The sequence below is a fragment of the Hemicordylus capensis genome, chromosome 5, assembly GCF_027244095.1.
Source record: "Hemicordylus capensis ecotype Gifberg chromosome 5, rHemCap1.1.pri, whole genome shotgun sequence".
Classification (NCBI taxonomy): Eukaryota; Metazoa; Chordata; class Lepidosauria; order Squamata; family Cordylidae; genus Hemicordylus; species Hemicordylus capensis.
The window spans coordinates 178,432,485-178,443,961 of record NC_069661.1 but is presented as its reverse complement, the minus strand read 5'-3'; the positions used below and the strand labels follow the sequence as shown (position 1 = coordinate 178,443,961).

Genomic DNA, 11,477 nt, shown 5'->3' with positions numbered 1-11,477 from the left:
ACCTTAATCAGGGGTGTTAATTCATTCATAGGTCCCATGACAAAGAAAAACTTCTGAATGACTATGAGATCATTCACACAAGCGAAAACTGAGTTTTACCCACATTTGGGAGCTGTGTGCGTGCCCTATTTTTGGTTGTGTGGGTTCAAACAATTAGGTAGGAGGTGGGAGAAGTGATTGCGTGGAATCAAGGTAGGAGGAAAAGCTACCCAGCTTTTGCTCGTTGCTTCCACACAATCACTTCTTCCTCCTCCTACCTAGTTGTTTGCACCCACACAACTGAAAATTGGGAGCACACACAGCTCCCAAACCTGGGTAGAACACAGTTTTTGCTTGTATGGATGATCTTTCTTTCTTTCTTTCTTTCTTTCTTTCTTTCTTTCTTTCTTTCTTTCTTTCTTTCTTTCTTTCTGTGGGTGAAATTATTTTCATTCCCTCCTTTCCCACAAATGTGCAAAACCTTTAACCACTGGCAAAGTCAAATGAAAATGGTTAAATCTTGAGTACCATTAATACATTTATTTAATTATAATTTATTTTTCAACCGTAAAATGGACAAACATGGTCCTGGTCTACTCAATAGGAAACAAAATAATAAAAAGTAACTTTAAAAAATCCAAAAATCACCAGTATCAAATAATACTAATACCAATATTGCCTGAAATACAAAGAAACAACCAATGTATCTATCTATATAAATTTTAATTAATAACTTTGCATCGTAAAGCAGATGGTACAGTATAGTTAATCGTGTTGACAACTGCTGGGAAGTGAACATCCCAGTCAAATTTGTACAATTGTGTTAAACACCGTAAACCTGGGATTAGCTAATTAGTATGAGTGATGAAACTAGATCATTTGTGTTGCAGATTAAATTATAAAAGTGTGCTTTGACCTTCCAAATCCTCTTCATGCAAAAATGATCTGGTTTTGTTTCGTATATCATGTATTAAAAATTAAAAGTCATGCATCTTGGCAAAAGCTTAGTTGTGGTTGTAGATAATATAAAAATGAATCACACAGCATAAAAACAGAACCAAAATAAATTGTATCCAAGGTATTAGTTTCTCTTATACACAAATGCATCTTAGTTTATTTCAAATAATTACATAAATTATGAAATTCAGTTCTTGTGTAGTTTTGACTGTTCTCTATAGGGAAATTATTTTTTACCTATTTATTTAAAAAAATTGACTTGTAACAAAGAGTCAAAATTAAATGAAAACAGTATTCTTTGTTCAATTATTTTTCAATGAAGAGTTTTAGACTTTTAAAATGTAAATATATTGTACAAAAATTATACAAATTAAAGAAGGGGTGCAAAGGATTGACAGTTCTATTCTCACTTCATGTAGTTAGATTTATTATGGACATATAGTATCAGTCCTAAAAAGTTAAAGTCTATCTCTAAGCAGCTAACAAGGTTGTGCTAATAAAATATGATTCCAAGCTTATAATTCTTGAAGCATTTGACATTGCACTATTACTTGAACCAGTTGATTCAACAGCACTGGGTGTTTGTTTTTTCAACATTCACACCAAACTCCCAGCACGCTATGGATTATAGAAGAAAAATTTATTTCTTTTTAACAACTTTAAATAAAACAGACACAGTCAGAACAAAGACATTCTGTATTTCCTATGGGAATTCCAGTTTTGAAAACATAACTAATACTTAAAATAGGCAGAACAATCATGATCTGCCTGCATTTTTATAACATCTTTCCATCTGTTAGGAACATTAAATAGGGAAAATCATTTTAGAACTTTAAAACTCTTATTTACAGCTCTAGGAAATAGAACAATATTAATTTATTGGAAAATGCAAATCATTCTCCTAATGGTTGGCCTTCACTAAAGTAAGGCAATATGTATGTCACAAAAAAATAAATCTCAGGATAAATGTGTTACTTAGGGTTTTTTTAAATGCATAACCCATTTGTTATACTTGTAACTGATTCAAGCATTAAAAACACTTAAACTAGTCACTTTAACATTGATTGTACAATGGTATCTTTTTCTAATTTCCATTGTGCCATTTTGGCAAATAAAACCAATTAGGCTGCTTATATGTTGGAATGTAAGTCCTGTTAATTAATGATAAAGTTGTGACAATAATATCTGGATACAATGATAGATTAAATTTGCAAAGTAAATTTGTATTTATATAGCTATTAATATCAATTGCCCATCAAAATAAACTTCTCTGTGGCTGAGAAAAAAATCACACTTGGCTTGACTAGAATCATTTCTAAAACTATATGTTAAGTTAAATGAAGTATATTAAAACAAAGGTGCTGGAAAACCCTATACTGTGAATACTCCTCATTAGCAACTCCAAATTCATCTAAAATAAGATCAATTGCTACTGACCTTGAACTCCGATGTTCTCAACCCACATTTAGTCACTTCAAGAAGGAAAGCTGTTAAAAATAAGTGCAATGTTTTTGCTTTGACTGTATCTCTAAAAACCTGAAAATGTCATAAGTGACAGGGGCCATTCAAAACTATGCAGTACACAAAACAGATAGGATAGTACGGACAGACGTAGTTACTCCTACATATACCACATACAATCAACATTTCAATTTCTATTATGTTTTCACGACTTGTTATTAAAGTTAAAGCACCTATGTGTGGTGATTTTACTTTCACTGTACAGCCTATGTTATTGGATTTAACACTGTAACTTGCCCCATTGGACCGAATCATGCAACTGTCGCAGATCAGCAGAAATGTTTTATAAGGCATAGTTGGAACAAGTTAAAAATTATTCCTCAAACTTTCAAAAGTTGAGTTGCTTGATGAAGGAGTTCCTGGATGCCTCAGTCTTTTTTTGAAGTCCGGAGTCAAGAGGGTAATTTGCTCAGAAGTGTAATTTATTTGGCGTAGAACAGTGCCACAGGAATCAAAAAAGAATTGAAATCCTTTCGGGTTGGAAGGTCCTTTGCTCTAAGTTGAGGACATGATAAATCCAGCTACATTCAGAATTCCAAGTAGGCAAGGATACCAATGGCAGGCAGCAATAAACCAAGACAACTAGGTGATACTCCAGTCGCGGCTCCTGGAAATTAAATAGATTGTGCCTTTTAAAAATAAAGGGAGATCCATTACTTTAAATGCTGAAAGAGGCTACAGGTAAAACAGATTTGCTCTCGTCTCCTCAAAATTCTTCCTGTGAATGTTGATATCAAATAGTTTATGAACATTTGCCAAATAGTATTTGATGTAGATATCTGCAATTTACATCTAATTATTTTAATCCATTTTAAATCCAATTAGGTTTAATTAATTTAAAACTTTGTTTCTGCAAATGTCAACATTTATTTGGTACATCTAAAGTCCTTAAATAAAAGTTAACTTTTGCAGAAACATAGACTGAGAAACCTATGAATCTTTTCAAAGCAGTTGAAGGTAATTTAAAGAAAGTGATATTTCTTTAGGAAACTGTAACCCCTAAGCAGTGCCAAGTTGCTTGGGCCCTGGGAAAATGCCCTGCACTGGGTCTCTATGGCCCATCTGGCCCCTGCACCCACAGCTCGCTGTCAGCAGGTGTCAGTTCCTTCCATCCTCTCCATCAGTGAATGGGAATAAATCTTTGGCAGTGGTTTCCTTTCCTCACACCATCACTGATGGTAATGGGATACAGAGAACTGCTGTCACTGCAGGGTTCCTCTTCCCTTCCACTTGCCAATTTCACCCCCACCCCTGGCAAAGATTCAGGAGCCTCAAGCAGATGCTCCCATTAGTAAACAGCCATGTCACACAGTATTGATGTGAGTTTTTCAGTCAAATCAGGTCACCATTGTGCAAAAGTACAGTACTGGCAGTTCAAGAGTTGGTTCTCTGATGTGTATTCCCGATCTGGTCACCCCAATCTTGACCCTAAGGACCCTAAGGATGAAGCCTTTCATTTTATTGAGTATTTTCACAATCAATGAAGCTATAGACTGTCTTACTCCAACATGCCATAGGCTTGGTTCCAGATAGTAAGGGAGAGAAAGAGAAAGAGAAAATATTGAAATCATAATAAATTGTGTTGTAATAGGTCTTTAAAATATTAACACACTATGGTTCACAATAAGGAGAATTGTAATGCAATGTGAACTATTTATTTGCTTGCTTCTAAGTTGCAGTCATTGTGGTTTTTACAGGTGACAAGGCAAGCCATTTTAAAAATTGAAAACTTTGTTACTTTTGTAAAATGCAGTGGCAACAGCCAACTGAGGTGCCATGGGCAACATTCTGTTACAAGCATCTTTGGATCTTCCTCACCCCTTTTACTCCCCACCACCACCCCACCACCCAGAATTATTGGCAGTGATGCAATGAACAACAATGCAAAAAATTAGCATGCCATGTTTCATCAGATTGTGAGCACAAGTGAGAAAGTGGGCTGTATCTCAAAAGATACACATGCCAGAAGCATGTGGATGCATTAGGCTGCCAACTCTTCTCTGAAAGTAAAGGAAGGAAAGGAAGGAAGGAAGGAAGGAAAGGCTGCCTTTGGAAAAGATGCATCCCATGCTTAACTGCATCATTACTAATGAGTCACCATATCTAAGCAGCCATGAAGAAACTAGCTTCCATATTGATTTAGTACGGATGTCAGGTGAATGTTGTATGGCAGAGGAAAATCCGACATTCTCAACCTGGCATTAGGAGGTTCAGATGTCACGGAAAGGGGCGAAAGTACTGTCTTGCACAAGGAGTGCGCACTCTCAGGGAACCTCTGGTTCCCTCTTCCTTACCTTCTGGTAGGTATATGAACCCGCTGTATATCTAAAATGGAGACTATGTCCCTTTCTGAAATAAAAATGAGATTTTCAATCCCCTTCCTAATTGAATCATTGGGAAGGGAATTGAAAACAGGAACATAGGAACATAGGAAAGTGCCATATACTGAGTCAGACCATTGGTCCATCTAGCTCAGTATTGTCTTCACAGACTGGCAGCGGCTTCTCCAAAGTTGCAGGCAGGAATCTCTCTCAGCCCTATCTTGGAGAAGCCAGGGAGGGAACTTGAAACCTTCTGCTCTTCCCAGAGTGGCTTCATCCCCTGAGGGGAATATCTTGCAGTGCTCACACATCAAGTCTCCCATTCATATGCAACCAAGTTAGCAATCCCCAGCTAACTTAGCAAAGAGGCACCTTTTAACGTGGTGATTCTCTTTATTTAGCAGGGGCAGAGTAACTGGCCCTATCCACCCTCAACACAGTATCTCAAGTGACTGTTGCTGGTGTCTATCTCATGTTTCTTTTTAGATTGTGCGCCCTTTATGGACAGGGAGCCATCTTATCTATCTATCTATCTATCTATCTATCTATCTATCTATCTATCTATGTAAACTGCCCTGAGCCATTTTTGGAAGGGCGGTATAGAAATTGAATAAATAATAACAAGAAGAAGAAGAAGAAGAAGAAGAAGAAGAAGAAGAAAAAGCTGACCCTGCACAGAGCATCTGTGCGCTCTTTGGGGCCAGCTACCTCTCTCTCTCCACCCCCCGTCTCCGGTGGGGCCGAGTGCGGCCGCCGCGGCCTGAGTCCCCCAGCCGCGGCCGCCGCCACCAGCGGGCCGAGTGCGGCCGCTGCCAGCGGGCCGAGTCCCCCCGCCGTGGCCGCCAGCAGGTCGAATCCCCCCACCGCCGCTGCCAGCGGGCCGAGTCCCCCTGCCGCGGCCGGCGCCGCCAGTGGGCCGAGTGCCGCCTTAACATACGCGGCTGGGCCAGGCGTTAATTCTCCTGGGTGCGCCAGCCAATCAGGCGCCCCCGCAGCCCAGCCAATCAGCTGGGCTGCCGGGACGCATTTTTCCTGGGCAAACCCAGGAGAAATATATATATATAGATAATCACCAGGGCAGACCCTGCTTAGCTATGGGCACAAGTCATGCTTGCTACCACAAGACCAGCTCTCCTAAAACTGCTAATGTTATAATGCCCTTAAACAAAACTATGGTATGGTCACATCTGGAATACTGTCTACAGTTCTGGTCACCATACCTCAGAAAGAACATTATAGAACTGGAGAAGGTGCAGAAGAGGGTAACCAGGATGATCAGGGGCCTGGAACACCTTCCTTACAAGGCAAGGCTACAACACCTGGGGCTTTTTAATTTAGAAAAAAAGATGACTGAGGGAGATATGATAAAGGTCTATTAAAAATGCGTGGTGTGGAGAAAGTTGGTAGAGGGAAATTTTTCTCCCTCTCTCATAACACCAGAACCAGGGGTCACCATAAGAAGTGATTGACAAGAAATTTAGGACTGACAAAAGGAAGTACTTTTTCACATAACACATAATTAACCTATGGAATTCTCTGCCACAACATATGGTGACAGCCAACAGCCTGCATGGCTTTTAAAAGGGCCATAAATTCATAGTCTATCAATGGCAACTAGTCTGAGGGCTATAGGCTACCTCTAGATGCCTCTAAATACCATTTGCAGGGGAGCAACAGTAGGGCATGCCCTCAGCTCTTGCCTGGGGGCTTCTCAGAGGCATCTGGTAGGCAGAGTGAAACGGGATGCTGGACTAGATGGGCCCTGGGCCTGATCCAGCTGGGCCGTTCTTCTGATGGATCTCCCTATGCTCATTCATGTCTTTGTAGTCCCTAGGATTGGCCAGTGCAAAGAACCTAACATTGTGCTGCCCTTGAAAATGACTCAGAGGAATGGCCAAACTGCCTTTTTCTGTGTGTGATTTAATTGTTAAGTAGTTAGGAGCAGTTCAGATATCATCCCCCCCTCCCCCGCCCTGTGATTATGTTGTGGAGAATGAGTGAGACACACACGCCTCCTCATATGTTTGGGTGAGCCAATCAGGTAGTATTGTCAAAATAGGCACAATGTTTCTGTGAACAATAGCTTTGTAGCTGTTTAATTCATAAATGGGGCTGCCTAACAATACCTTTACAGACATATTGTGAGGATCAGCCCTGATACCCTTCATAAGATCTAGTTTTTATAAACAAATTAGCCATCCAGATAAATTAAATAAAACCTGCCAGGTTTTTGTCCTGTCTGTTATACTGCTACTTACTGGAAAATGGTAAACAGAAAATCTTGAAAAAGAAGAATTGATTCCAATATAGTATAGCTTTATTTACTGGGAATACAAGTTGATTCCTATTTACAATGGATATTTCCTCTGATATAATTGTACTTTAGTATAATGTTAGAAAAAGATATTCATTTAAAATATATTTAATTTTGAAATTTAAAGTCTACCTACCTGGAATTAGTACTTGAGCTACTTCTCCATCTCCCCCTTCACTGTGTGCTCGAACTTCAACAACATATTGATTCTTAACAGGGGCAGGAACTTCTATATAATGTTTACCAGTCACATACAGTGTGCCATTATATTGGCCCTGTGGTCTATAGAGCACCTTTTAAAAACAAAATATAACATGTACAAGACCGAAGTCCACATTATATTTTAAGTAACAAAACATAATTTCATTGGAACTACCTCTTTTTCCCCCCAGGAAAGCATTAAATACATGAACATTTTTAAAACCCAACAACAGTCAACTTAAGCATAGCAAGACTAAAATGAATTGTTCAGATAACTATTTCTAGTAGTAGGCTGATGGCATCACTGGTAAGGTGATAAAAAACTACCTGAAAGTAGTTTGTTCAAGTTTTTTAAAATAATAAATGTATTTTAGAATTGTTTATTCAAGTATTACTATTTGCCTAACTAATTTAGATTTTGACATATCAAGTTGTTCCTCCTTGTGTGCTTGTTTTTAAATGAATAATTCATTAACAAGCAAGTCAACTGAGGGACCATTTAATTAAAATTAGTAAGGCAAAAGCGTTTCAATACAGATCTTACTTTATATCCTTTCACACTGGATTCATTGGACTGTGACCTGACGTGATCCCATGTGATGAGGAACTTTGAACCATACCTTACAGCACCGGTAATATTGGGCTTCTGCCTGGGAGCTGAAAAACAGTAAATGCACTTTATTCTAAGATATGAAGAGAGCAGGGTGTGGTAGGGAGACCCTTCATAACAATGCAACTATATCATTAAACTCTCTCTCTCTGTTTTGTCAAAGGTATTTATTCTTTGCTGCTTGTTAGTGATTCATTTTATTAAGCAGAGCAATTCATTTGCAGCATAATTGGAGAGAAGATATAAGTGTTTAAAAGAAATCCATGATGTAATCCATGAAAACAACTGATTAATGGGACAGTATGTTATTTTATATCAAATACTCAAGACCTCTGATGAGCTGATAATCACATCTGCTTGAATAACTGAATAAAATTGTTAGACTGAGGAAGAGTTGACAAAGCACAAAGAGGCTGTTGTAATGTATTGATTTTTTGATTTTTGCAAAATACAAATGGTTTTTCATTACATTTCATTCAATATAAAGGTAACTTCTTTATTAAAATATGCTGCCTTCTCCAGCTAAGTGAAATTGTCTGTGTGTGTGTGTGTGTGTGTGTGTGTGTGTAATGTTCGAACCAGCTTGGGTCGAGCTGTGTTCAACGGGTTTGGGGTCAAGCCGAACTGGCCTTGGCTGGTCCGAATTCGAACTGAACCGGGTCCGGTTCGACCTGAGTTGGCTTAGAATTCTACTGGTAAAAGGGTGGGGGGTACAGGACTCTCCTAAAAGGTAGATTGGGCAGGAAAAGACTAAGAAATGACCTTAAAAGTGCCGCCGGTGGCAGCTGTGGAATGGCTCCCCCCCCACACCTCCGCTGGTCTCCCCCTAAGTAGGCAGGGCTGGTTCGGGCCCAGTTCCATGCATGCACAGAGGCCATTTGCATGACCATGCAATTTGCAAGCGTGCAGGCCATTTTAGTGACCTCTATGCTTGTGCAGAGGTCCATACTGGCCCTGCCTACTCAGGGAGACGCCGGAGAAAGAGGGGAAGAGCCACCGCTGTCACTGGTGGCACTCCTAAGGTAATTTTTTTACTCTTTCCCCACCATGTAGGGATCAACCTTCCCACACCAATAGAGTGAACAGGAAGTGAAACTCTGTGCTTGACTGAGAGGCTGGCGACCCCCCAGGTCTTGACTAAACAGTCCACCAGGTGGGTGGGACATGAGAGCTACTTCTGGGAAGAAGAAGCAGGAAGTCTGTGGAGAGAGTGTGGTGGGACAGTGACCGGCATGGTGACTGCTCTTAGCATGGTGGAGGCTGCAGGAGAATCTCTGAGGGTCAGAGATTTTGCACAAGTTTGATCTCATCAGGATTTTTGGTGAGTTTTCAAGGGGGAATGAAGCCCAGACTTTTGGGGCTTTGGAATCTAACATAGGGGAAAGTATGTTTAGTCAGACTTTGCACTAGGAATTATATTTATTTTGGGTGTGCTTTGCAATTTCTAAATATCTTGTAACTGAGATTTCATGAAAGATCTGGGTGTTTTGAAACATTCTTGTAACCAAGTTAAGCATTTTTCAAGGGCATCTAAAAAGCTAGCGCCTCAGACAGACCAGTCTGTAGGACTGAATAAACTGTTTGTGTTCTTTTCTTCCCCCCCCAAGCCTCTCAGAGTTGGTTATTAACTCAGATGGAAGGAGAAAAACCCACTAGTGCACAGCATCACTAAGAGCTCAGTTCAGCTATCATTAGTTCCATATGCAGGCAAGTGCTTGGGGAGCAGGTTTCTATATTTACCCAATAATCAGTTCAAGAGAGACCCTGGACTAAAGCAGTCTAGTCCAGTGGTCCAATCTCTGAAAGTTTAGAGTGCTTGGTGGCAGCAAATTTAAACTACCAGAACCTCTGTTTTACCAAAATCTTTTTCTTTTTCTTTCTAGGCTTTTGAAAGTTAAAGATTTTAAACAACCAGGAAGCTACTCAGACCACTCAGAGCAGTGACTCAGTGGATAAGATTCTCCCTTGTGAGCTAGGTGACTGAGAAGGCCAGCCAGCACTGGCCAGCCAGTTAATCATCTACCTGGCTGAGTCAGGGGAATACATTACACACCCCATCTACCTTAAGGAGAGCTCCCCTGCCCTCTTGCCCTCACTGGATTTCTCTTTACCAATATAGATCGAAGACCCTTCAAACCGGATGGGTTCAAAGCAGGTCCAGTTCAACGGTGCACAGAATCTGACCAGGCCAAATTAGGTTCAGACTTAAACTGGATTGGCTTTGTCGGTTTTGTGCACATCACGCATGTACGTGTGGTGCATGCACACACATGTGTTTATCCCAACAAAGGACAGTGGGCTGAGTGTGTGTGTGTGTGTGTGTGTGTGTGTGTGTGTGCGCGCCACACGTGTTTATCCCAACAAAGGTCACTGGGCTGGAGTCTAAAATGTGAGCGTTGGGCATAATGTTGCTTAAGAAAGAAAGAAAAAGGTGAACTTTGCAAGCTCCTAATTTTTTCTCTGGTTCCAGTTTACAATCCAAGTCAGAAAACAATTTTGATTGGAATGGCAGTAGCTCTTGGAAAACTGACATTACTTAGGAGTAGGGGCATTGGGGCCCTTCTTCCTAAAACACATATTGCAGACTGGAGAGAAAAATAGTGTGACAGATCAAATTATCCTGCTTCCCTCTTCAGCCGCAGAACTGTTGCCACTGCCACACCAGTGGGTTTTGCTTAAAGAGGAGTGACAAATTTGCATTTGCCTTGGAAACAAATCCTGCTATTTTCTTACTTCTGAGAGAAATACCTGGTTATATCTGAGGCAATCCGATGAAAGCTTCATCTTTCATGACATTTTAAACAGCAAAAAGATGATATAAAATTGATAATCTATACAGTGCTAATTAACAGGAGAAAATAATCACATACACTACTTTACTTACGTGCTTTTTCAGTAGTGAAAACCAAAGTGGAACTAGTAGGTCCAATGCCTGCACTATTGAAGGCTGCCACATCTACATGATATTGTGTATCAGGCTTCAAGTTTTCCAACCTCACCGAAACATTCTTATTGCTCACTTGAACTTTATTTGCAGCTATTTCTTTTTCATGAACAGACCAATAACGGATCTATAAACATGAAAGAGGACTGGTTATAGAGTACAAGTATCTTGTTAGACAATTTACAGAAAGTCTTTAAGCTCAGTATCAAGACATAAATTTTCAGACAATACTGCTTGAATGGCCCTTGAATGAGAAATGCTGTCCAAAAACAAAAGAGATTTTTGCAAGACACTGGGTCCACTTAGACAACCCTCCAAACAAGCTGAACAATTTTAACTTCAGATTTACCCCCCATCTACAAAGGCAGGGTTGTGTTTGTGCTTATTGCCCTCTTGGTACTTCTGTTGTATTTCAGTGAAGAAGAGAGTATTTTTCACTCACCTGATAGCCAGTAAGAGAGGGATTGGAAATATGCTGCCAAGAAACAGTAGCTTCGGTGGATGATCGTACTTTTATATTCACATGTCTAGGTCTTTCAGTAGGAGCTGGGGGGAAAATCATGAGTAATAGTCTAAATGAGATATACTAAAGGTAATGCGTTGATTTGAATTTTTTTAATTTGAGGTTGT

The 11,477-nt window shown here is 39.9% G+C and overlaps 1 protein-coding gene across 2 annotated transcripts in view; it reads right to left on the bottom strand.

Annotated features, from left to right (window-relative positions):
- Positions 1-685: 685 nt before the first annotated feature.
- CNTN1 (contactin 1) overlaps positions 686-11,477 on the bottom strand; it is a 309,859-nt gene continuing 299,067 nt past the window's right edge. The window contains exons 21-25 of one of the 2 annotated variants that reach the window (XM_053258259.1): positions 11,290-11,393; positions 10,788-10,974; positions 7,838-7,950; positions 7,229-7,385; positions 686-3,086 (exon numbers count right to left, since the gene is read on the bottom strand). In XM_053258259.1, coding sequence (XP_053114234.1) covers positions 3,040-3,086; positions 7,229-7,385; positions 7,838-7,950; positions 10,788-10,974; positions 11,290-11,393 — 608 coding nt within the window. In that variant the 3' untranslated portion in view covers positions 686-3,039. The remainder of the gene's footprint in view (positions 3,087-7,228; positions 7,386-7,837; positions 7,951-10,787; positions 10,975-11,289; positions 11,394-11,477) is intronic. The other variant, XM_053258258.1, reaches the window with a different exon arrangement.